The sequence below is a fragment of the Vulpes lagopus genome, chromosome 2 (assembly GCF_018345385.1).
Source record: "Vulpes lagopus strain Blue_001 chromosome 2, ASM1834538v1, whole genome shotgun sequence".
Classification (NCBI taxonomy): Eukaryota; Metazoa; Chordata; class Mammalia; order Carnivora; family Canidae; genus Vulpes; species Vulpes lagopus.
In genome coordinates, this window is record NC_054825.1 from 159799304 (window position 1) to 159826098 (window position 26795).

At 53.4% G+C, this 26795-nt stretch overlaps 1 protein-coding gene across 5 annotated transcripts; it reads left to right on the forward strand.

Moving 5' to 3' along the window:
* Nucleotides 1-1234: 1234 nt before the first annotated feature.
* ZNF444 (zinc finger protein 444) lies at nt 1235-19388 on the forward strand. 5 transcript variants are annotated; one of them, XM_041743775.1, is made up of 4 exons: nt 1235-1359; nt 8204-8547; nt 16608-16692; nt 18331-19388. In XM_041743775.1, exons 2-4 carry the CDS (start codon nt 8236-8238, stop codon nt 18909-18911), a joined length of 978 nt encoding a protein of 325 aa, XP_041599709.1. In that variant the 5' UTR covers nt 1235-1359; nt 8204-8235; the 3' UTR covers nt 18912-19388. The 5 variants fall into 5 exon arrangements, with proteins under 5 accessions (XP_041599709.1, XP_041599710.1, XP_041599711.1 ...); XM_041743776.1 differs by having other exon boundaries at nt 1295-1434; XM_041743777.1 differs by lacking the exon at nt 1235-1359 and adding an exon at nt 1436-1561.
* Nucleotides 19389-26795: the final 7407 nt, after the last annotated feature.

A 26795-nucleotide genomic window follows, 5' to 3' on the forward strand; every position in this document is an offset into this window, starting at 1 on the left:
TTTTACATGTATCCTATCACATGCAAAAATGATTCCTCTGGCTGCTGTGTGAAGGGACGTGTGCATGTGTACAGGGATGGGAGGAGGCCGGAGCAGAAGCAGGACACTCTGGGGAGGCTGATGCTGTTGTCCAGGTGAGACGTCAAGGGAACTTGGGCCAGGTGGCAGCAGCGGGAAAGTGGACAAAATGTGAGCACTTTAAAGGCAGCGCCAACAGGGCCTGCTGAATAGAATGGACGTGGGGGGTGATGGAACAGGAGAACCAAGAGTGTCCCTTCCATGTCAAGCCTGGACATCTGGGCCCACGCCAGGTTCACCTTCTCAGACGCCGAGGCAAGTAGGATTGAAGAAGCGCTTCTCTGCTGGGAGTAGGGAGCGATAGCTCCTGCCTACCTCCGCTTTGAGTCAAGTGGGCTTTGAGTCAAGTGGGCGATGGGATGTGAGTGGGAACAAGCCCGGCGTGTTCCTGGAGCAGAAAGGCCTCTCTGGCTGGAACTCACGAGGCAATAGTAAGGGGGGGTGGGGGCAGAGAGGTGGGAGGAAGCAGGAAGTTCCGATCCAGCCCCTAGCTGCTGGTAAACCCGGGGTGGTGGGGGTGTTACTTGGTTTAACCAAAGCGTGTTCACAATGGGAGCAAAGAGGTGGGGACGCCCTACGTCCAACGCTGCGCCGCGGCCCACGCGGCCTGTGAGTCGGCGTCGGCCCTGGGTCCACCTGCACACAGAGCTTCAGCCCATCTCCTAAGATTTCTGAAAACCCCATCTTCTCGTCTCCGAGATGGGGAAACTGAGGCACGTGCCCTGTCCGATGGGAGCCCGGCGAAGGCGTGTGCCCGGAGCACCCTCTCCCGATGCACGTGGGGGCGGGGGGCGACACTGAGGCCAGAAGCTGTGCGCCAGGCTCACGCGGGGGGGAGCTACCCCGGGAGCCCAGGTCCGCCCGGCCGCGCCCGTCCCAATGCGCGCCAACTCGGACCCTGTCAGCGCCGCCGGGGCGGGGAAGCGAACGAATCGCGACCCGTCGTCACGGAAACGCGCCCCGAAAGCCTGACTGGCGCAGAACTCCGGTGGGGCCGCTCTTCCTCGCCTGCCCGCCCAGACAGCCCACCTCCAACTTCCACCTGCCTCAAGACAACGCCGCCATGACCCCTCCTGCTCCCTCCCTCGGCCTCCCCGTTGGCACGTCTACGCATGTCCGGGCCCGGGCGCGAGCCAATGGGAAGGTCTATGTGCATTCTGGGAAATGTAGTTCGAAGCCTGGCACCTTGAGAGGCCTTGTTTGCTTGGGCAAATAGGCCGCAGGCCGTGCTTTCAGCACCTGAAAGTGTAGTTCAGAGTTACTGGGAGACAGGCAAGCGAGGTTCGTCACGGCGAGCGGTCAGTGGGGAGCGTCCTTTTGCCGCGGTGCTTCCTGGGAAATGTAGTTCTGGGTGAGGTCGGTGCGGGGAGGGGGCGCGGAACGGACTCGGTGTCTGAGGGTTGGGGGAGGGGAACGGATGAGTTTGGCGCAAAGCCTGCCGGGGCATGGAGTCTCGGTGAGCTTTGTGCGCATGTGCGACGAGGTGAGGAGGGGGGGCTTGGGGGGCCTCGTTTGGGAGAGTGAGGTGAGCGAGGGGGGAAGGGGGGTTGGGGGGCGGTTGGATGCGCTTTGGGGAGAGGGGGCTGGAGGCCGGAGGGCGGTGGGATGGGGGGGCCGGGGGGGAGGAGAGAAGAAGGGGGCCAAGCGAAGTGGGAGGCAGGCGAGGGGGATGGGAGAGGGAACGGGAGGGGGAGGGGCTGGGGGAGGGTCGGGAAGTGGGAGGGGGCTGTGGCCCTTTGCGGTGGAGAACGCGGGAGACTGGAAAACCGGGGGCGGGGTGCAGGGAGGGCCCGGGAGGGGGAGGAGCCGGGGTGGGGTCGGGCGGGAAGCGGGCGTGTGCGCCGGGACCCACGCCGGGGGGTCGGGGGTGCGGCGGTCCTAGGGGGCGGGATTCGGGGAGTCGGAGCGTGGGGCTGCTCGCCGCGCTCCTCTCTGGGTGCAGAGCGCCGGCGTCCGGAGCCCGGTGCACGGGAGGCGGTTGGCCGGCAGGTGTACTGTGCCACGGGGCTGGGTTCGCCTCCCAAAGTTCCCCCTCCAGTTAGTCTCTGAGCCTCAGTGTCCCCCGTTGGAGTGCTGATCCCCTATTCTGATGCTGGTTTAGATTTCCGTGGGTGCCCTGTCCCCCAGCACGTCCCAGAGCAACAGTTAAGTGCAGCCCCGACTCAGGTTGAGCGCCTGCTTAGCGCCAGGGACTGTTTTCCTCGGGTCTTGAACTCAAACTGTGACTTTTGCATGGAGGGTTTTTCTCCCCATTTTACAGCCTAGGAAAGCGGAGAGCCCGCGTGTAAAAGGTGCTGTTGTACCTAGGCCAAGGACAAATAACTGGTAGGCGGCAGAACTGGGATTTGCTCCAAAACTCTGTGCTCTGAGAAAATATTTGTCCTGTGCTCTCAGCCCAGGGGCAATTTTGCCTCCTAGGGGATACGTGGCAATATCTGGAAACCTGTTTGGATATCACAGTCGGGGAGATAGCTGCTGGCATCTGGTGGAAAGTGGCCAGGGATGCTGATAAACCTTTCACACGCCATGGAGCAGCTGCCACCGTACAGAGGTATCCAGCCCCACGTGTGGCTAGTGCGGAGGTTTGCAAACCCGGCAGTGGACATGCAAGTCTTCATTGAGTGCTTGCTGTATGACAGGCCACTTCTAATTCATATTCCTAGCAACCCCTAGTGGGGAAGAGCAGTTACCAGTCCTGTATTACAGGTGGAGAAATTCAGCCCACACAGGGGCAAGTCATGTCAAGGTCACACAGTGGATAAATGGCAGAGCTGAAAGTAGAAGCCACGCAGCCAAGGTCCAGAGCCCACCTCTTAACCATTTAATTACCTGAAGGCGACCTGCAGAAGTGCTGGTTGCAACCTACGTGGGCTCTGGAGTCAGGCATTCCGAGTGTGCGTTCCTCCTCACGGTGGTGCCCAACAGAGCTGTTGGGACAGTTCCGGTGTGTGTGTGTGTGTGTGTGTGTGTGTCCGCAGTGTGAGACAGATGCCACTCGGCAGCTGTCTCCTGAGGCCTCCAGGGTGCCTGGTTGGGCTGGACACAGCAGTGGTAGAGATGCTTTAGTGGAGGTAGCATGTGGCAGTGGACCTCAGTGGATGATAAGGATTGGTTCACGTGGTAAAACGACCTTACTTAGCACTTAGTGTGTGGTTTCTCAGGGTATTGACCCCAGGATCCATAGAAGGGTCAACTGGCCCTGCTCCTTGGGACTCACTGGCAGCTGATGGCTATCCCTGAACCCCCATGACCCCCCTTGAGACTGCAGGGCCCTTCAGCTTGATGCCTGAGGCCTAGCTCCCTCAGGTCAGATTCCCATCTCATCCAGGAGAGAGCTTTCTCATAGCAGGGTAGGCTTCCATACATCTTGGGAGACTCAGCTCTGGCCCCGGTCTTCTGGGAACCCTTCCCTATAACTCCCAAGCTAGTCAGTTCTTGAATGGAGGGATGGGTGGGCGGGAGGCGATGTTGCAGACTGACTGTGGAACCACACAGACATGGGTGTGAGTTTAAGCTCTGTCACTTATTAGGTGGGTGACTTTGGGCAAGATAACTTTATCTTCTCCATTTGCAAAATGGGGGCAATAATACTCATTTCATAGGACTGATCATCCCTTAAATTTTCTGAGTGCCAGCCAGCATGCTGGGCTCTGTGTGGTCTCTTGCTCTCATGAAGCTTAAATTCTGTTGAGGGAAGACAGCACACAAATATAACACCCCATCTTGTTAAACACTAAACAGAAATTAGTAAAGGAGACTTCAGGGAAGGGTGTGTGGATGCTGTGTTAATTGGATGGTTTGAGGAGGCTCTCTGACTGGGGAAAATTGCTTAGAGGTCTCAAAGAAGAGAAGGAGCTAGCTGAGCAAAGATTAAAGGTGAGAGAATAGCAGGTACGAGGGCCCTGGTGTAGGACTAGCCTTAGTCTGAGAACATGGTACCAGTGTGGCTGGAGTATAGAGAGCCAGGGATAGAATGTTGAGACAAGAAATGTAGGTAAGTGCCAGACCTCGTGTATTAAGGAAGCAGTCAGAGGGTTTTGAATGAGGAAGTAACATAACGTGATTTATATTGAGGAAAAAAACCCTTTCTGATTGTTGTGGGGTGATTTGCATCTAGAGTGGCAGGCTTAGGAACTGGGAGATGCTAAGGGGGGCTGTGGCACTCAGCCCCTCTAGGGGACCTTTCAGCCCAGCCACTCACAGGCTGTGCCCCAGAGCTAAGGATCTTTTCTCTTGACCCCCTTCGCTCTGCTGCAAAATGCAGTTGGCCACAGAAATTTCTTGTATCAAAAGAAAAATCATCCAAATGCAGACTTTCTTTTAAGTCTCATGGGTCAGAGTCCCCTGTCTACCTCCTGCCTTGTGGTCAAGAGAACTGTTCTATAGTCATGATCGATTGCAAGCAGCTTAGCAAAGAAGCTCCAAAATACAGTGGCTCAAGTCAGATAGAAAATATTGGTTTTTTTCTCACGTAACAGTGCAAGAGGTGTTCTAGGTTGGGTCAATGAGGTGACCCACAGGGTCATCCAGGATCCTTTGTATGTTGGTCTTCCACCATCCTTTAGGTCAGCATGCATAAGCAAATAGGCATGGCCATGTACCAATAAAACTTTAATTAAAAAAAAACAAACAGGAATAGGACACCTAGGTGGCTCAGGCGGTTAAGCATCTGCCTTTGCTCAGGTCCTAATCCCAGGGTTGTGGGATCGAGCCCCTGCATCAGGCTCCCTGCTCAGCAGGGAGCCCACTTCTCCCTCACCTCCCTGCCTGTGCTCCCTCTCTCACTCTTCTCTCTCAAATAAATAATCTTAAAGGGGGGGGGCGGGGCTGGCTCTCTTGGTAGAGCATGAGACTTTTGATCTCAGGGTTGTAGGTTCAAACCACACATTGGGTGTAGAGAATACTGAAAGATAGTATCTTTTTTAAAAATTTTATTTATTTACTCATGAGGGACACAGACACACAGAGAGAGAGGCAGAGACACAGGAAGAAGGAGAAGCAGGCTCCACGCAGGGAGCCCGATGTGGGACTCGACCCTGGGTCTCCAGGATCAGGCCCTGGGCCGAAGGCAGGCACTAAACCGCTGCGCCACCCACCCGGGCTGCCCAAGATAAAATCTTTAAAAAAAAAAAAAAAAACAAAAGAGGATCCCTGGGTGGCTCAGCAGTTTAGTGCCTGCCTTCGGCCCAGGGCATAATCCTGGAGTCCTGGACTCAAGTCCCACATCGGGCTTCCTGCATGGAACCTGCTTCTCTCTCTGCCTGTGTCTCTCCCTCCCTCTCTTTCTCTGTGTCTCTCATGAATAAACAAAATCTTAAAAAAAAAAAAGAAAAGAAAACAGGCTGCAGGCCATATTTGGCCCATGGATGGCTCTTTGGTTTTGAACTCAGGACCTTTTCATAATCTTAAAAATTATTGAAGATACCAAAGCATTTTTATTTTTATTTTATTTTATTTTTTAAAGATTTTATTTATTTATTCATGAGAGACACACACAGAGAGAGAGAGAGAGAAAGGGGCAGAGACACAGGCAGAGGGAGAAGCAGTCTCCATGCAGGGAGCCCAACGTGGAACTCCATCTGGGGTCTCCAGGATCACGCTCTGGACTGAAGGCGGCACTAAACCGCTGAGCCACACGGGCTGCCCTATTTTTATTTTTTTAAGATTTTATTTATTTATTTATTTATTTATTTATTTATTTATTTATTTACAGAAAGAGAGAGGCGGAGACATAGGCAGAGGGAGAAGCAGGCTCCCTGCAGGGAGCCCGATGTGGGACTCAATCCTGGAACCCCAGGATCAGGACCTGAGCTGAAGGCAGACAGACGCTCAACCACTGAGTCACCCAGGCATCCCCCAAAGTTTTGGTTTTTTTTTTTAGTTTTATGGTTTTATTAACACAAATATGACACGCACGTAAGCTGTCTATTCATTTTCTTCACTACACAGCCTGGCATTGGGATTGGTGACTCTGATGGCCAGCTGGGCTGTTCTTTCCACAATGGCTTTGTGGTTCTCGGAGGATACATTGTGAGAATCTTTGCACAATAAGATTTGTTGCACATCAGCAGCACATCAAGCTCCTTGAGTTGTGGACTAGGAACTTCTGGAAGCCACTGAGCAGCATGTGCTTTGTTTTCTTGTTGCTCCCGTAACCAATGTTGGGCATCAAGATCTGGCCCTTGAATCTTCTGCGTAATCTATTGTCAATGCAACTGGTTTCCGCCAGTTGCACTTAATTTTGACATACCGGTCTGACTGGTGCTGGATGAACCTCTTGGTCCTCTTTTTAACGATCTTGGGCTTCACCAGAGGTCTGAGGGTAGCCATGATGCCCAGCAATCGATGGCTGCCACTTCTGCAGGTGGCGCCGAGGAAGAGAGGGCCCCCAAAGTAGTTTTAATTATAGCAGTTGTGCCTGAGTCCGTATCATTAAAGAGTAAGGCCAAAGGAATTTTTAAGTGTTTGTTAATGCATTCAGAAATAGAAATATTTTTCATATATGGGCATAAATAACATTTTATTTTTTTATTTTTATTTTTTTAAAGATTTTATTTATTTATTCATGAGAGACACAAAGAGAGAGACACAGGCAGAGACACAGGCAGAGACACAGGCAGAGGGAGGAGCAGGCTCCATGCAGGAAGCCCGACATGGGACTCGATCCCGGGACTGCAGGATCATGCCCTGGGCTGAAGGTGGTGCTAAACCACTGGGCCACGGGGGCTGCCCACAAATAACATTTTAAATGGAAAATAGCCATGTTTTTAAAACAAAAAATTGGAAATGTGACATTATTTTTCTGCAAATCTCTCTAATGTCTGACTTAAAAAAGGACTGTGGGGTTTCACATCTGCTTCTGCATTAAGCCTGTGTTCATACAGCCTCTTGGGTAGAGGGATTCCACCAAGGAGGAAGGGGAGAATGGGTGTAGGTGAAGCCCTGCAGTCCACCATGTTTCCCCTTCCCCAGACGTGATCAGGGGCCATTGGTGTATGGGTCAGCATGGGGAGCCATGGGAATACCACAGACAAGGGCTTCAGCAACAGGCATTTATGTCTTAGCTCTGGAACCAGAGTCCAAGGGCAAATGTAGGCAGATTCGGTGTCAGAACCATAGGCACCGAACCACAGTCAGCCAGCCTGTGTCTCACGGAGGATTTCTATTCCCCTAAGGGCATCAATCCCATCCCTTTCAGGCCTCATCCCTATGGCTTCCCTTAGTCTCTTTTCCCCATTTTACTGAGATGGGATTGGCCTACGGCGTTGTGTTAAGTTACACATGACAATCGGACTTGAGTACGTTGTGACGCAGTCGCCATGGTGAGTTCAGGTCACGTCTGTCAACTTGCACAGTCACACTTGTTTCTTCTTGTGAGGAGAACTCATAAGTTCAGTCCCCTGGCAGCGTTCGGGCAGACAGCACAGTCTCATGAACCCCAGCCACCATGCCGTGCATTAGATTCCCCACAGCGTCCTTGTGCTCTAACCAAAGCTTTTACCTGCTTCACCCAACATCGAGTGCTCCTAGTCACCTCCCAGAGCCCACCTCCAAATACCGTCGTGCTGGGGTTAGAACTCCATATGGATTTGGGGGATCGCAAATCAGGAAGCGGTTCAGGTGGCTTTGGACCTGGCATCCTGAAGCATCTGCTGCCGGGGACTCTGGGGATGTGGGGTGAGCAGTTACGATGACAGTGGCTCTGATGAGAGCTCTGGGACTTTTGAGCTCTGGCTGGTGCTGCACTCTGTTCCTAGCCTTTTGTATGCTCACTCCTCACATGAAGCCGAGAGGAGACTGAGGAATAGTGGGACCCACAGTCACCCCCAGGGAAGCGCAGGGCCAGGATCTGAGCCCATTTCATTCCAGGACAGGGATCTGAATCTCCCCTCCTTTGGCACTTGCTGTGTGCAGGGCACCTTCCTTCTCAGGCACTCCTGCCTTGGCTGTACAAGGTAGGGGAGCACTTCAATTACAGGGGGACACTGAGGCACAGAGAGGTACCAGCACTTAAGCCAGGTCACTCGGCTCCTAGTGGGCATTGCTAGGGATGCACCTGGCAGGAGGCTGTGGTCTCTAAATCACTGAGCCAGGCTCTCACAGCGCTGAACCTCCCTCCCCACAGGCGCTGCTGTCCCTGTGGGGCTCACGGACCCCATGGAAGTCCTGTCTCCCCAGCCTGTGAAGCAGGAAGGCCAAACTGCCGAGGGCCTGACCCTGGACTCACCATGGCACCGCTTTCGCCACTTCCATCTGGGTGACGCACCAGGCCCCCGTGAAGCCCTGGGCCTGCTGCGCGCCCTGTGCCGAGACTGGCTGCGGCCTGAGGTGCACACCAAGGAGCAGATGCTGGAGCTGCTGGTGCTGGAGCAGTTCCTGAGCGCCCTCCCTGCTGACATCCAGGCCTGGGTGTGCAGCCGGCAGCCCCAGAGTGGGGAGGAGGCTGTGGCCCTGCTGGAGGAGCTCTGGGTGAGCGCAGGGTTGGCAGGGGATGGGGAGGTGGTTGGGGGTGCTGCTCCTGCCCAGGTCCCTCTGCTGCCACCTTGCCTGGCTGGATGCTGGCCTTCCCTATCACAGCCTTGCCTCTGCTCTCCAGAGGGCTGCTGGTCCCTGTAAGCAAACTGATGAGGGTGGGGAGGCTTTGGGGCTGTGTGAACATCTAGCTGGGAGCACAGTGCAAAGGGGTGGTCCTTGAGACCCCCCTGACTCTCCCAGCAAGTTTGGGGTCCCTGAAACTGCCCTCCTGTTCAATTCAGGAGAAGGACCCAGAACTGTCTGAAAGCCATCTTGCTCACAGTCAGAGTTTTCATGGCAGAAGGGCACAGATTTGGTCAGCCAAGGGTGGAGGTGCAGGGCTCCAGGACAGCCCTGTGCACAACCTCCAGCTGTCCTCTCACAGCAATGTGGATGGCCTTGAGGCCTGGCTGCAGCATGTGCATGCAATAGTGCCAGCTGGGGTGGCTTCTTGAGCTTTGGTGCTGTGAGTATTTTGTTGGGGCTCCATGGTTGCCAGCATGACGCCTTGGCCTCAAAATCCCCTGGAGGCCGAGCAGATACTGGGTGTCTGAAAGTCTCCGTCATAACCTATGCTGTTGGACTGTCCAGTGTGGCCTGAGGCCCCCACACAAACATCCTGTCAGGTAGAATGCTCCAGGGGCTTAGAGGTCACCTCTTGGTGGTTGAGGGCAGAGGCCCGCCTTCTCCTTGGACAAGGCTAAACGCTTTACTGAAGAGAAGGGGTCACCTGACCGGAGTCTGTGGGCCAGGCCTGTCTGTCCCCTGGCCATTCTTATGGAGTGTGACAGAACCTCACAGGTGCACAGCCCAGCCCATGTGTTCACACAGTGCCTGTGGCTCTTTTTTCACAAGGACTGAGTGGGACAGTGTGGAAGTAGACAGATGGCCTGTAAAACTAAAAACCTTTACTCTTGGTCTGTTGTAGGAACAGCCCACTGATTCCTTTTAGAGCCACGTTGTCCAGTGAGAAACAGGATGTGAGCCCTGTCAGTAACCCTGAACGTTCCAGCGGATCTTTAGAAAGGGTGAAAGGAAGAAGGGGATTCAATTTATTGAACTCAGGGTAGCCAAGCTGTTGCGATCTCGGCAGGCGGTATTTGTCACCTTTGTGAGTGCTCAGCAGCCACATGTGTCCGTGCGGTGAGCGGTAGCCAGGCGTGCAGACAGCCAGGAGGAGGGTGACCAGGCTGAGGGAGCAGCCAGTGCACGGGCTTCGAGGTGGTGGAGAGGTTGGCGGGCATGGATGTGTGCACAGCATGAGGTTGGAGGCCAGGGGACGGTGGGGAGGGGGGTGAGGAGTCAGAGGGCAGAACATCCACTGTGAGTGCCTATGGCACCCATGTCAGGTGCTAGGGACGCAGCCGTGGTCTTGTTGGCCCCTTCCTCCTTTCTGGTCCGGCTCCGGCTGATACACTCTCCCCCACTTCCTGGGATGAGCTTCACCCCTCTGTGTCCTCCCCTTGCGGCTCTTCTCTGGGTCATTGTTCCCTGTCGCCACCAGGCACCACCTTAACACATCACCACCAACGCTGCCCCTTAAAGACGACCCAGACTCACTTGGAGTTCTGGAGGCCAGGAGTCTGACTCGGGTCTGCCTGAAACCTAGGTGTGGGCAGGGCTGTTCCTTCTGGAGGCTCCAGGGAAGAATTTGTCCCCGCTTCCAAGGTCACATCTTCTCCTGACCGTGACCCTCACAATGGTACTGGGCCTAGTATCAGGAGCCTAATTCAGTCACACCTGCAGAGTCCCAGCCCTTTGCCACATGAGGTCACAGAGGTCACAGAGTCAGGAGCTCTGGGATCAGGATGTGGACACCCTCAGGGCACCGTCTGTGCTTGCTGCAGAGGAGTTGGAAGTGGTGTGGGAGCATGGTGTCAGAGTCTCACGGGATCGTGGTTCCCAGTGATTTTCCAACTGCTTCAAGAAGAAATGACCCTGCGCACCAGGGCGTTGTTCTCTCCCTCTCTGGTAAGAGAGCACTCTCAGGCTTGGAGCTGTCCACAGGAGCGGTGGACCGGGATGGTGCTGTCCTACATGATCGCACAGAACTGTTGGTGACACCTCTGCTGCTGTTTTTTTTTTTTTAAGATTTTATTTATTTATTCATGAGAGACAGAGAGAGAGAGAGGCAGAGACACAGGCAGAGGGAGAAGCAGGCTCCATGCAGGGAGCCCGACACGGGACTTGATCCCGCGACTCCAGGATCACGCCCTGGGCCGAAGGCAGGCGCCAAACCGCTGAGCCACCCAGGGATCCCCTTCTGCTGCTGTTTAAAGCAAAAGGCGTGAAGAGTGACCGTAGCCTGGGTGTTAGGCCATTGCACTCAGACTGTGGCAGAAGGACCTGTAAAGCTGGAGTCTGACAAATGCCTCAGGATGAGGGTGTCTCTGGTGTGTGGGTTCTTGCCTATGCTTAGCAGAGCCTTCCCTGATGCGTTCTGCATGTGCTGGTGTCAGGCTGTGGCTCCAGACCCTGGCTACTTGGAACATGTGGGAACTTTGAGGGACACTGTGGCAGGGTCTCATACTCAGGTGCTTAGTCTCTTGTTACCAGGTACGAGGGGCCATGGTTTCAGTGTATTTTTAACTGTTTTGTCAGGGGGGTGGTATACAGTTTTTTGCCACGTCAATACATGGTAGCTAATTGTAGCCACTGCCACAGTCAGGATACAGTGCTATGCTCTCATTGTGGGCCCTGCGTGTCACCCTCACGGACTCCCTCACCCCAGAACCCTGCATGCCACCCTCATGGGCTCCTCACCCCTGGGTCCCATGTGCCACCAGTCCACAGTCCGTCTTCTAGGGAAGTACATAAAGGACCCACAGTGTGCGAGCTTTGAGGGCTGGTCTTTGGTTCAGCAGGATGCCTGTGAGATTGACACGGGTGGTTGAGTGGGTCAATAGTTGATTCCTTTTTCATGCCAATAGAATCTCGTGGTGTGGGCACACTAATTTCTCTGTCCTCCTCTCATTGAAAGGCTCAAAGGTGGTCTCCAGTGTTGGGTGATGTTGAATACAACTGCTTTAAATACCTGGGTGTGCATCTTTGTGTGAACACGAGTTCTCTTTTTTCCAGAGTGGATCACCTGGAGTGCAGTGGTTGAGTTTTATAGCAGGTGTGTGTGGTTTTAGGAGAAACTGCCAAACTGCTTCCTGAAGGGGCTGTGGCATCTGTCCCCCACCCCAGCAGTGTGTGAGCTTCCACAGTTCTAAGGGCTCTTCTTGGCTCCTCAGATTCCAAGGGGCCAAGAGAATCCCTCCATGGCTGAGCTGGCCTCATGGAACTTGTTACTTTTTCATGGTGTGTCTAGCAGTGACTAGCAGGTAGGCTCTCAGGCTCCGAGGCCATGTCTTTCTTGTTCTCCAGTGTGTACTTGGTCCTTTCGGTAGTACCTGATATATAGTAGGTGCTCAAAAAAGTGCTTGCCAGGGAGCAGTGAGTAGCCTACCAGGCCTCTCTTCATCCCACCCTTAGAGAAGAGGTTTGATTCAGGCAGGGAGTGCACAGTGGAGGGAGAGCCTGGTCTGTTCCACAGGTGAGGGAAGGAGGTGTGGGGAGATGGACGGGGCAGGACCAACTTGGCTGTGGTCAGTGACCTGCATTCGTGTCACTGTGGTCGTGACCTGCATTCGTTCTCAGGCACACAATAGCCAAGGGGTCGCCTGTCTGCCGGCCCAAGAAACCCAAAGGCAAGCTGGTGGGCAGGCAGGCAGGCAGGGGGCGCCGGGAGAGCTCTGTCTGGTCAGCACAACAGGAAATGCTCACTGGTCTGCACCTCTGAGGTCAGCAGTTGGGGGCCTCCTGGGGCTGTGAGGGCAGGCCACAGCATAGGAAGGGAGCACGGGTCAGCTGTCACATGTGAAAGCCAAGGTTGGTGGAACTGGCAGGGCTAGTACACTGGAAGGTGAGGGGAGCAGCGTGCCTGGAGTGGTGAAGGTGGGCAGCCTGCTCGGGGTTCCGGGTAGCCGGCAGGGCTTGCTGCAGTGATGAAGCCAGGTGGTCTGCAGGACTTGGGCCAGACCCTGCATCTACGGGGGCAGATGCCCCCGTCTACCCTGTTTCTACAGCAGCAGAAACATCCTGCTGACTCACCATGGCCTGCCAGGGCCGTGGTCTGGCCTCCTGCCTTCACTCCCCCACTCCTCCCTGCTCTTCATCCCCCCAGCCTGGTGGAGCTGGAATAAATATGTGACCGAGCTCCCAGGTAGGAAGTTCACACTTGAACTTGTGTCCTAGGTGCCACAGATGCTTTCTGCTGGCAGCTCAGTGTGTCATGCTCAGGGGTTCCCCCAAGGACACCTTGCTTTGATACCACCTGCAAGTTCAGGGGTCCCCAGGACCAGCCTGGGTTCAGGAATTCATGCGAAGGACTCAGGACTTGATGAGAGCTGGTGTGCTCACAATTCAGATTCGTTTCCGTGAAGGGATGCAGAGTACAATGAACTGAGGGGAATGGCACTCAGGGCGGATGCAGGAGACCCCCCCTCCAGGCGGCGCCATGGGAACAGCACCAAGTAGTGTTGCCCATGCTGACCATGGAGGCTCCTGAGCCTGGTGTCCAGGGTTTTTATTTGGGGTCAGCTGTATAAACATGGCTGACTGCACCATGGCTGACGCTAGCCTCTAGCTCCTCTGGAGGCTAACCTCCCCCCCCCCGCCCGCCCTCAGTGCCTGTCTCAGGGCCCCAACCTCATCCCTGTGGCCACTCTGCCTGGATATCTTCTTGTGGATGGTATTTGGTCTCTGCAGTCTAGCAACCCATGTCTGGGACCCCAAACCAGAGACCCCAGGACATTCAGAGGAGGGAAGGTTTCAATCTTATAAGTACCCTAGAATCTCCTGGAGAGCCTGCTTGCACTACCGCTTCCCAGGTTCTGTTCACACAGTTGCCGACCTAGCTGCAGCAGAGGCCAGGAATGGCGGGCACCTGCCACATGTCCTGCTCCTGCCCTGCTGCACCTGGGCAGATGTCACCAGTGGGTTACAGGAGCCCCACTGAGGGTCAGGGAGCTGGGGGTTCCTATGCTGTGCCCTCAGCATCTGCCAGCCTGTGTCAGGACTCAGGGTGAGACTGAGTACCACCTCAGCCCCTCTGCACTGACCCCAGGGCGGGAAGTGCCTTGCTCAGGGTCCCACAGGCAGTGGCAGCTCTGTGACTGGAGACATCTTTGGATCTAGTTGGACTCGTGCCAAACCCTGACTCTATGCTTCGGGACCCCCTTGACACCCTTTTTAGGGAATGTTTCTCTTCTTTTTTCTTTTTTCTTTTCTTTTCTTTTCTTTTCTTTCTTTTCTTTTCTTTTTGTTTTTAAGATTTATTTATTTATTCATTCAGAGAAAGAGAGAGAGGCAGAGACACAGGCAGAGGGAGAAGCAGGCTCCATGCAGGGAGCCAGACGTGGGACTCGATCCCGGGTCTCCAGGATCACACCCTGGGTTGCTGGTGGCACTAAACCGCTGTGCCACCGGGGCTGCCCTCAGGGAATGTTTCTTCATCAGAGCAAAGGCAGTTTGACCCTTTTACCCATCCATTGTTCACTTGCTTGGTATCTACTGAGGACTGTCGTAAGAGGCACAGGAATTGGAACCCTCTCCATGGTGGTGGGAATATGAAATGGAGCAGCCCCAAGGGAAATGTGTGAGCTAGCAGTTCCACTCCTTGATGCACGTCCACACAAAACTTGTGCCTGATACGAGGTGAATGGCAATAGGGCAGCAGTCTCCCTAATTTAAGGCAAAAAGCGGAAATAACCCATGTGTCTGTTGGTGGAATAGATAAATAGAATGTGGTCCAGCCTCACAAGGGAACATTATTCAGCCAAGTGAGGGACTGAAGCACTGACGCTCTGCTGGAGTGACTGTCAAAGACGTGACGTAGAAAGGGGGAAGGAGCCAGTCGGAAGGAAATGCAGACTACAAGATTCCATTACTGCAACATCCAGAACAGGCAATTCCACACACACAAAAGACCTGGGGGTTCCCAGAGGTTGGGGCAGGGAAGCGAAGTGGCTGCTACTGGGTTTGAGATTTAGGTGCAGGTGATGAAAATATTCCAAAAATGGGGATGGTTGCACAGCTTTGAATATGCTAAAGTCCACTGATTTTACTTCCAGTGGGGAAATTCTGCAGTAGGTAAAATATGTCTCAGTATAGCTGGTATTAAAAGAATTGGCACTAGGGATACCACGGAAGGCAGGCTAGTCCCTGACCTCCTGGAGCCCACAGTCTATAGGAAGAGATAGGCAAGCACAGGCATAAAAATACAATTATGACAGTTCAGTTGGCTCTGTTGGGAAGGTCTCCCGAACATTTCAGGAACAAGAGATACCAACTCAGACAAACTTTCCAAAAATTGAAGAAGGTATACTTCCCAGCTCCATCTGTGGGCAAAACCAAAGACACTGTGAGAAAAGAAAACTATAGGCCAATATCCTTAATCTCAAAATAATTATGTTGCATGAAAGATACCCCCGCCCCCCCGTAAGAGTACCTATTTACTCTGTGGTTCTATATAAAGTTCTAGAATATGAAAACAGCCCTTTAGCAATGGAAAGCGTGTCAGCATTTGCTGTCTTGTAATGGTGGGGAGGCAGAGACACCACAAATGTACATAAGGAAACTTTCAGGGGCTGATAGATAGGGTCACCATCTTGGCTGTGATGGTGGTTTCATGAGTATACATGTTGAAACTCTGTATTGTATGCTTTAAATGTATGCATTTATTGTCCATCCATTATAACCTCAATAAAGCTGTTGAAAAGTGCAGTGTGATAGGCACCAGGATATAGGGGCTGTTGCTAAATCACACGGAGTCATAAACCTGTGGGTGGTGGCAGGGATGGGGCTTCAGTCAAGTCCTGAAGGACATATAGGACATAGGGAAAGGGGGATGGAAGAAGGAGTTCCAGGTAGAAGGAACAGAATGTGCCAAAGAGTGGAGGTTTGAGAGAACCTGGCATGCTCAAGGCACAATTAGCTTTCTACTATGGACTTCCAGGCAGGGAGGGACCTGGCCAGAGGTGGGGCTGCGGGAGGGGGTGGGGCCAGGGAACTCTAGCCTGTGGGCCACAGCAGAAGCAAGCAGCGGGTCAGTATCTGTGGCACCCTAACACCCTGAGCTGCATGAGTGGTCAGGAGCCAGTTTACAGTCTGCTAGAGCAAAAAGATGACCACGTAAAATATTCATCCTGCCACCTCCAAACATGGGCCTTCACAGATCTCAAATGGTGCACGTTTGGGAAAGGCTCTAGAAGCTCCCTGTAGAATCTTCTTGCTATTTGTTAGATTTTTAGGCATTAACTGACTTCCATCCTAATCATTGCAATTGAAAGAAGTAAAATATGAGAAGAGGATTGGATGTGTGGAACTCAGGAGTCAACTCTCCTTTATCAGCAGCAGGATTCTCATCTGTCCCTTGGGGACAAGAGCTTCAGAAACAATGACAATAGCATAAAGACACCTAAAATAGCCTGAAACATTTTCAGTAACCTTTGGTGTTCCTGCCTGGCACCATCCTGCTCAGAAGGGGGCCACTGTTTGAGCTGGGAAGAATTCCATTCCTGAGCTTACTTTATTATTTTTTTTCCTGAGTTAGAGATAGCTAATGTGTTTTTCTTGTGTATTTTGTCAAGAAGTTTGCACTTTATCCAGAGGGCAGTAAGAAGCTAAGGTAAGATTTAAAGCAGTTTTATCAGTTTTCTGTTGTTACATAACAGATCACCCCAAACTTAGAGGCTTGCAACAATAAACATTTGTTGTCTTAGTTTCTCTGGGTCAGGAATTTGGGGCTGATCTGACTCAGGGTCTCTTATGAGGGAGTCACCTGGGGGCTGGAGGGTCTGCTCCCCAAATGGTTCCTTCCATGGTGACTGGCAAGAGGCCTGGTGACTGCTTCCCTGGGAGTACATGATAGGACTTGATAACTGTCTAAATGTAGTAGGGGTTGTGGGGGAGAAAAATTATAGGCTGTTGCTGTGGTTTCTCATTTCTGAGTGTGGTATCTCTCATTTCAGGGACCAGCGGTGAGGGCACCTCAGGATGTGGCAGAAGGCTCCAGGGTGAGCGTTGGAAAAGATGATGGTGGGATGGTGCCCTTAGGTGAGTAGCTCATTTTCTCTCTCACCCTGAGAGGGTCCCCCTCCTGCCTGCCCATCATGCATTTGCTCAGTGAACATTCCTGTGTCCCTGCTGTGGAGGGCACACCGGGGTCAGACAGGATAGCACACTCAGCAATGCAGTCAGCTGTTGGCATGTGCCAGGTACCATTCTGCCAGCTCCCCTGCTACCTATGGTGCCACATGGGAAGGGGCCCGTACATAAACGTTTTTTTCTCAAGAAAAGACAGAAGTTTGGATTTTTATGACACCGCCTGATTTTCCAACGTTTTTTACATTTTTTTTTTTTTTTAACAAAGATGGTCTTTTTTTTAAAAAAATATTTATTTATTCATGAGAGGCAGAGACGTAGGCAGAGGGAGAAGCAGTCTCCCTGCAGGGAGCCCGATGTGAGACTCCATCCTGGGACCCTGGGATCACGACCTGAGCCAAAGGTAGACACTCAACCACTGAGCCACGTAGGTGCCCTCGTTTTTACATTTCTAAATATGCTGTTATGCACCAAGCCAGCACCTCCTTTGGCTGGCCCACTGGTACACTCTGCTTTCTGGAAGCTGATGTCTAACAATAGAAACCCAAGGTCCCGAGAGCTCAAGCAGCTTGCCTAAGGCCACACAGCAAGTCAAGGCCAGAGTGAGGGTGGGGATGGTGGCTTCTACCCAATAGTAGTGTCTCTACACCCACCACACAGGCCAGGATGCCAAGGCTTGGGACCTGGTGGTTGGCGTGGAGAAATTGTGTGGGTGGGGAGCAGGAGGTTCATATTTTTGTTGCCCTGTTACTGTTTTTTTGTAGATTGAATCATGAGCTGGGTCTTGTGAAGTAAATCAGACAGAAGCCCATTGCTTATCTCCCTGGAATTCCCTAGAGCAGTTTAAAAACTTGGAAAAAGGAAATGTGAGGTTCATTTAACCACCTGACTTACTCACCCCTCCATTTGTCTACCCTGATGCCCACTCAGACGCCACCCACCCCCCTCACACATCATGCAGTCAACCCACCACCCACCTAGATACTATTTACCCATCCCTGCTCCTTCATTCATCTGTCTCCCCTTTGTCCCCTCTCTCTCATCCATCCATCCCCCCACCCCATGCACTCTACACACCTCTCCAACTACTGTCCACCCACCCATCTGTCCATCATCCACCCACTATTGCCCATCAGTCTGGCTCCTTGCTCATCCATTGGCCTATCTCCCCACTGTCCCCCTCTTCCATCCATCTATCCATCCACCTGCCCACTCACTGGCCCACTCCTTCATCCATCCATCCATCCTCCAGCCAACTATGCTTACCCTCTTCCATCTCCTCCCCCATCCACCTACCACCTACTGACCTGCCTTCATGCATCAAGCTCGCATCCATGCATCCACACATGCATCTATTTATTAGGCTGACTCTGCACTGTGTACTGAGCACGGTGCTGGGTCCCAGGGACACAGGGATGGTAAGCCCGCACGCAGTCAGTCCTCCTCCCCAGCCATGGTTTCCCGGCACTGAGTTTTCCCCCCGAAGCCTGACACGGACCATAATCCCGGAGCTTCTCCAGCCAGCTGTGCCCTGCACCATCCTGCAGAGTGCAGAGCGACCTGCCCTCACTCTGTGCCTTTGCCTGACAGGAGATGCGGCCTCCGGGGTTGAGGTGCTGGCAACGGGGGACGCCCAGGCCCTGCGCCCCTACAAGCAGGAGCCAGGCAGTCCTCCACCGGCCCCCGCGGCGCCCCCTGCGCCCGGCCTGCCTGCCTTCCTGGCCGCCCCGGGCACTACTTCCTGCCCCGAGTGCGGCAAGACTGCCCTGAAGCCCGCCCACCTGCTGCGCCACCGGCAGAGCCATTCGGGTGAGAAGCCGCACGCCTGCCCGGAGTGCGGCAAGGCCTTCCGGCGCAAAGAGCACCTGCGGCGCCACCGCGGCACGCACCCTGGTGGCCCTGGGCCGGCCCTGCGCCCGCTGCCCGCGCGTGAGAAGCCGCACGCCTGCTGCGAGTGTGGCAAGACCTTCTACTGGCGCGAGCACCTGGTGCGCCACCGCAAGACGCACTCGGGGGCGCGGCCATTCGCCTGCTGGCAGTGCGGCAAGGGCTTCGGGCGCCGTGAGCACGTGCTGCGCCACCAGCGCATCCACGGCCGGGCGGCGGGCGGTGTGGGCGCGGCGCCCGGGCCTGGCAGCGGGGCCCCCTTCCCGGCCTGGCCCCTGGGGTAGCCACCGCCCGCCGGCCCGTCTTGGCCCACAGCCCTCCTCCTACGCTGGCTCCTGTCTGAACTGGCGGGCGCTCTCACCTTCTGTTTCCTCTGCTCTTTCTGTCCTGGTCCACGCTTCCCTGTTGGGTTCTCGCAGCCTCGCAGTCCCTCCCATTCCGCGGAGGTGGGTCCATAAGCCCCGCCTCCCTCTTCCCTCTTCACGTGCCGCCTGGGAGCCCAGGAGCAGAGCATAGGGCTGGGGCGGCGGGCAGGCCCTGGATCCAGAGGAGACCGAAGGAAGGTGACCCCTCTCCAGCGGGGGAGGGCAAGGGGAAGGGGCGACGCCTCTGACGGGGTGGACCGGGCTCTGCTAGTGAGCTCCTTGATCTTGCCCCTCTCTGCGGTTGGGAAGGCATGTGATGGACAGAGATGCCTTTCCTGGGAAGCGCCGCGGAGACAATTCACCAGCATCTGGAGAGTAATAAAGTTATTGATGAGAGGTGTGGACGGAGTCCTAGTTCTGTGTGGGCGGGCCCCACCTCGGATCCCCAGTTCCTCTCCTTGAGCCTGGAGAGGAGCTGCAGGAGTGGGTTTCATCAATGGAAGGGACCGGCCTGGTGCCAGACCCAACTGGGTTCTAATCTCCACCTGTGGCTTCCTGGCTGCAGGAGCTTAGGTCATGGCCTAGGTCATAGTTGCTCTGGGCCTCCATGTGCACATCTGTAAACAGTGATTCCCATGTCCATTGCTGGAGTCTTCACTGGGGGAAATCACCTATTCACGGGGGCCCAAAATACCAGTATCAGTAGGTTTTGGGTAACCTACTTTGCCAAGAGAAGAATCCACTGGGGCATGAGCTTGGGGGCCAGGGGTCTGGGACCCCGAGAGGGGGTGGTGGGGTGGCTCACTGTTGAGTGCAAAGCCTCCGCTGGCCAGCCTCATCAGTCCCCACCCCTACCTAGCTCCCCCCCTGTCCCCCGCCCTCCCCCACCCCCCCTTAGTTCAGGACAATCCTGAGGTCCAAACTGGTGTTTTCTCTTTAGCAAGATGCTGGTGCACCTGACCAGTTAAACCCAGGCCATGGCCCATCCCCTAGCTATAAGGGAGTCTGGGAGGGCAAATAACTAGACTGTCAGGCATCTGTAGCTAGAGGCTGGCACCCCACTTCAGTGACCTGTGAGGCAGGACAGTCCCCAAACAGCTGGGGGAGGTTTGGGCACCAAGCAGTCTCAAGGAATGCCATGTGTCTGCCAGGGTGCCCTGGTCCAGCCCCTAGGTGTCAACAAGCACCATGTGGGGGGTGGGAAGGGTGGGTAGGAGGTCCAGGGGGGCAGTGTGTACACACACTGCTTGCCAACACGAACACCCACAGGCACGTTCATCACAGCACTGCATCACCGCACCCACTATCCAGCAGAGGAAACCAGTGTGGAGAAGCCTCTGCGTCTGCTGCTGCAAGATCTCAGGAGGGTACTGGGGGGAGCATGCAGGGGTGGGATGAGGTCTGAGGATGGGGTTCCAGTGATAGATGGCAGGATAAACTGCCACTGGCTGTGGGGTAGGTCCCGTGTCAAGTGTTGAAATCTACCATCTGATTTATCACTACAGTCCAGTGAAGTAGTCACGTTACACAGATGGGGAAACAGAGGCATGGGAAGGGTAAGTGGCTGGCCGTGGTCATGGATCTGAACTGGGTGGTCCGACTCCACTGCACTGGCCCCTGCTCCTCATGCCCCCAGCTCCAGCTCACTCAGGGCTCCCCACCTCTGTCACCAGTGCCAGCACTCCTTTGGCTGTTGAGGCTCTACACCTTCTGATGAGCTCCCCTAGGCCCTGATTTCCTCAGGGGAGCCCTTTGACATACATGCCTCCCATCAGTGTGGACTGCTAATGAGGGCGTGTTAGCCCTCCTCCCCCTTGTGTCACTCAGAAAGCAAAGTCCCCATGAGCCCAGGTCCTGGTTAGGATCGGGGAACCAAGACAGCTAAGGAGATGCAGAAGTGGGCACTGGGGTGTTCACCCCCTTGATACCTACCCGGGGGTGTGTCCATCCGATCAGCTTCCACATCCCAGAATGACATGTCTCCAAGACTTGGGAGCAGCCCCTCAACAGGAAGGAGATGCTGGATGGCTGAAACAGAAGGCCACTTTGCAAGGCCAAGAGCAAACGTGCCAGCTGGTGGGGGTGCAGAGTGGTGCAGACAGGACCCCATGGTGGTTCTCCATCCCACCCCCAACTCACCACAGGCACCAGTGTCCATCTCCATGTTGCTTGGGGGGCAGTGAGTAGGAGCCTCCTAAATGTCCATCTCCGGGAAAGTGGGGAAGAAGGGGTGCACCCCCATTAGGAAGAGCCCCGAACTCGAAAGTAACATTGAGGGGTGCCTCCTTATGAAATATTGCTAGAGCATTAACAAGTCCTGTCTGAGGGTCACGATGTAGATGAAACCATTTAACTAACAATTGTTTGGAAGCCGTCATTTACCACTCCTGCCAAGTCCCAGGTTAACCTGCATAAAGCCGGTTCAGGTGTCTGTTTTTGTTCACTCTGATAGACAAGCTACCCCCAGGTGTTAGGGTTTCCTGTCCTGCGGGGCGTTCACCAGTTTGCATGCAGCAGCCACACTCTCCCGCTAGCCAGATGGTCCCACTTCTTGCATTCCTCTTCCTGGCGAGGTCTGGCATTCTGGTCGGCTGTAAGTGAGCTAAACAAAACAGGGCTCTGCACAGGCTATGGTAGTGATGGGAAGGCAAGAATGGAGATCACAGACTCTGCATGCGAAAAGCAGTAAGCAGGTAAACCAGCAACATGCCCCGCAGTTGCCACCGTGATCAGGTGCAAACCCCAACTCCGCTCCTTACTTGCTTGTGAAAGGGTGAATAGCAGGAGTGCCCGGGTCCTTCCTCATCGGGGTCTGTGCGGTGGGTGCCTGCTCACTGGTCCCTTGAATCCATTCTGATCTCACTTCCAAGATACACCCTTCAGCTGTATCCTTCTTCATCTTCGTCACCTACCTGCTTAAGACCTACCTCTTGGCTCCGGGGACGGCACTGGGGTATGAAGAAGAGCTGAGAACAGAGATGTGTGAAGCCAGTGCAATTCACCTCCACCATATTTTCTTAGCCAAAGCAAATTGCAAGGCCACTCTGCATCCAAGCCCCCAAGTCCTGATGAGGGAGTCGTAGAGTCATGTTGCAAATGGTTGGATGTGCAACCCCTCTGGTAAACCCTGTCCCATTTGTTCAGAAATCTTTAATAAGTATCTGCTGTAGACAGGTATCGTGTCAAGTGGCCCATGGAAACAGCAGTGAATCAAGAAGTCCCTGTCTGGCTGAGCTGACACTCTAACGGCCCAGGGCATGTTTGGGGGCAGATGGTGGAGACGAGGGAGTCGGGAAGGTCGGAGGACAGGCTTGGGTGAGGCCTGGGGAAGACCAGAGAGGGAACAATCAGATCCAAGGCCTGGGGGGCAGACAGGGCCTGGTGTTGGGAGGAGGCCAGTGTGCCTGGAACGAGAAGGGAGGGGAAGATGAGTAATGAACGCCTGGGCTGACAGGAGAGGTTAACTATATTTTTAGGACTCTGGGAAGCCGCTGGAAGGTTTTGGGCAGGCACTGCATTATTCTGTTTGTATTTTAAGAGCAATGTTTTGGCTGCCATATGGTAAACAGGTGATGGGGGTGGGGGGGCGGGAAGAGGATGAAAGCAGGACATTCAGAGGCGTTGCTCAGAGTTGATAAGATGCAGGTGAGGGTGAATCCCTTCTGGGAAAGAACAGTGTCCTCCACGTCCTCACTCATGACCTTGGATCCAACCATGTCCCCTAGTCTCTGATCATGCAAACAGGAAGATGAGTACATTGGGGCATGGCTGTATGATTAAGCAAATAGGCTCCAGAGTCCAAATACCTGGATTTGGATCTGGTTATTTACTATCTGTGCAATTTTGGAAAAGTTACTTAACCTCTCTGAGTCTCCATGCTTGTCATTGGTTCCACAAGAGTGATATCTACCCCATACAGTTATCAGGAGAATTCAGTGAGGTCAGGTACACAACGTCTTTAGCACATCACTTGGAGCCCAATTAGTGCCTACGATTACTATAAATACAATCATGATATTGGATAAAGGCACCTTTCCACAGTGGGTCCCTTCCCAGCCTGCTGCATAGGCAGAGTCTCAATGCTTAATTATTCTCATGACAGCTCCGTGAAGATATTTATTATTATTTTTTAAAAATCATTTATAAAAGTGAGGAAATCAACAGTTGGCTACCTAGGAAGTGGCAAAGCTGGGATTCACTGGTTCTGGAGCTCTCTTTCCTTTTTTTTTTTTTTTAATTTTTAATTTATTCATTCATGAGAAAGAGAGAGGCAGAGACACAGGCAGAGGGAGAAGCAGGCTCACCATGGGGAGCCTGATGTGGAACTCGATCCCTGGACCCTGGGATCACAACCTGAGCCGAAGGCAGATGCTCAACTACTGAGCTACCCAGGGGTCCCTGGAGCTCTCTTTCCAATATCCCTTTCTTGCACACCGAAGATAGAGCAGCATGGGGAATGAGAGGTGCCAGGACAATAAGGCATGCAAAGGTGCTGAATTCCAGGGTGGGGAGCCAGTTAAAAGCCACTGACTATCCCCTTGCCCCCATCACAGAGCCCAAGGGGAAGTTTCAGGTTCATCCTTTAATCTTGAGCATCAGAAGGTTTCTAAGGCAGGGGTTCCAAGTGATGTAACAGGGGCTAAAGAAGCTGCAGAGACAGGTGAAGGAGCTAGAGGGGTGTACAATAGGGCCTGATGAGGTCTGTGGTGATCCAGAAAGAACACACTCTATCAAAAGCTGCTCCTCAGCCCTGGCAGGTGGACCCAGTGTTTACAGACCTCTGACACATTGAGGGAAGCCAGAGATCCAGATCGTTATGTGAAATTCCTGAACTCTACATGCTGGTGACTCAGCTTGCAATTCTTCAAAAACACCACAGAGGAACCAAAAACAGATGAAAAGAAAACATAAAGCAAACAAGCTGACACATCCGAAGCGTGCCCAACGGTCTGGTCAGAGCTACCTCTTTGCAACATCTGACGTGATTCCTCAGTTTACCAGTGAAGCAATGGAGATCCAAAGATCTGTTGTGTCTCTCCCACAACTGCATGGCAGGCCAGTGAGATGTGAGGATGTCAGAGAGAGGGCGACTAGCTGAGTCCTTCCTTTTGGGAGTGTAGGGGTGGGGTGAAGTGGTGGACACAGAGGTGGAGAACCCAAAGGTATTGGAACAACACTGATATTTGGGTTATGGGCAGGAAAAGGAGTGAGGTCTTAATCCTAACCAAGTTCCCAACCCCATGGGGCACCTGGGTGGCTCTATCACAGTTGGATGTCCAACTCTTCGTTTTGATTTGGGTCGTTATCTTAGGGTCCTGAGATCGACCCCTGCATCAGGCTTTGCACTCAGTGGGGAGTCTGTTTCTTCCTCTCCCTCTGCTTCTCCCCCTGCTCACATGTGCATGCACCTGCTTGCTCTCTCTCAAATAAAAATAAAACCTTAAAAATAAAGCTACCAACCACAAATGATAGTATGCCTATGTCCTTTAGAGGATTAATTGTAATCCCTTAATTTTGGTGCAAAATAACTGGTTGAGGGATACTTTGAATATTCAGCACAATGGACAGAGGTGGTTGCTCAAAGCTGAAAGACCAGAAGGAAGGATGCATACCACTGGACTCCCCCATACCATTTTTATCTCCTTTCCCAGATGGGGAGGAGGAGAAAGCATTCATGCAAAACCATCTTTAACTGTACAAGGGCCTCCCTTTCTCTGCTTTATTGTGCATATGTGAAGGTATTTCTTTAGTAAGATTGAAAAGACAAATGTAGGGGCACCCGGGTGGCTCAGTGGTTGAGCGTCTGCCTTTGGCTCAGGGTGTGATACTGGCATCCCGGGATTGAGTTCTGCATCAGGCTCCCCGCAGGGAGCCTGCTTCTCCCTCTGCTTATGTCTCTGTCTCGAATGAATGAATGAATGAATGATTGAATAAATAAGTAAATAAATACATAAATAAATATCTTTAAAAAAAGACAAATGTGGGTCTAAGTTTTTAGACTTTAGGAGAGTATTATGAATGCCAAATTTCTGGACAAAGGAGGTGAGCATGGACTTGTAGAGCCTGCCCAGCTCAAAGGGGGTAAAATTTTAAGATGTTCACATGTATATTTAGAAAGAAGTCCCTTTCTCCGTGGTAACAGGTAATAATCCCTCTGCATTACAACCCTTCTCAAACCATCATGGTTACCAGAGTTATTAACAGGAAAGGCACAGCCTGCCAAGACCATGTCAGTCTTTCCCCATCTTCTCTTTATCATCTTTTGGCTCATTTTATTTTAACCACCTCTATACCATTGTCCACATGCCCTCTGATTCTGAATCAAGGGAGGCTGTCACATCTTATGCACTTCTAAAATTTTTCACAATTTGATATCGACTCACCTTTTAAAGCCTACGACATGCTTTTCCACTTTTCCCTATCCCTGCCTTTGTCGGTCACCTCTGGTGATCTGGCCCATGCACGAGTTACCACACCGCCGGAGACTGTGCCTGTGTGGTCATCAGCGGTGGCTTGCACCCTCTGCTGACAAGGTGACAGTGACTGGCCCAAACTCTAGTCTGGTTCTCCTCGGCTTTGCACAGAAACATTCTTTGGGGAGTCCACTCTGAAATTCCTCTTCCTGACCATAGATTCGTATCCTGTCCCTTCAGCATCTTTATCCTTCTCATATCACAATTCCAGCCTCAGCAGCCCAACCCTCTTTGAAAATTTGAGCGTTCAGTGAATTCTGGATCAGTAATTCAGGTAGGTTTTTCTCCTGCACTATCACTGTCCCGTGCTTCCCAACCTTCTGGCTAACCTTCCCCAACAATTGTAACTCTCGGATGAAATGGGTGCTTTCTCTGGTGCTTGTGGAATGGGAAACTGGTGAGTTCTTGCCGAAAGACAACATCAAAAATGAATTAATACGTCAAGAACCTCAAAATGGGAGGGGGCGGGGCAATATGGTGGAGGAGTAGGGTCCCCAAGTCACCTGTCCCCACCAACTTACCTAGATAACTTTCAAATCATCCTGAAAACCTATGAATTTGACCTGAGATGTAAAGAGAGAACAGCTGGAACACTACAGAGAGAAGAGTTTGCTCTTCTAACAAGGTAGGAAGAAGGAAAAGAAAAAAGAAAAAAGAATCAAGTGGGGGAGGGGCCCTGTGAGGAGCCGGGCAAAGACCAGGTGGCGAGAGCCTCCAGGACAGGAAAGCCCAGCCCCGGAGAAGCAGGAACTTTAAAAATCCACATCGGATTCTTCCCAGACAGAAAGGCGCTTAGCAGGCAAACCAGGCAGGCGCTTAGCAGGCAAACCAGGCAGAACCGCAGGAGGGGCAGTGGAGCCTCCAGGTTCCTGGGGTCACTAACAGGAAGTGCGCCCAGGGGAGAGCGCGCCACAGACCTCAGGCCAAGCTCGGTAAAGGGCTGGAGCGCACCCAGTGGAGCCTTGGGAGAAGCTCAGGTGGCAGCTCCGGGCGGAGGGGGCTGCACCCTACCGCCTTTGCCGCGGCCCTGGGAGCACGATTCCAGCAGCACAGGCCCCAGATCCCAGGGCACCAGGCAGACACAGCCCATGATCCTGTACTCCCCTGGGGACAGATGGAGGCAAGGAGGGCACAGGACAGCGAGTCCAAGCTGTGCAGATCAGCGTCCCCCGCCCCGGGAGCATCCAGGCCACTGCAGACTGGGAGACTGCGGTAGTTACTGTGGGAGCTGACTCCAGACCTGGAGAGCTGGCCAAGGCCAGTGTTGTTGTCCCTCCTGGTGTCACTTTGTGCCTGGGATGGAGTGGGACCGCCAGGAACAGGGGCCTCA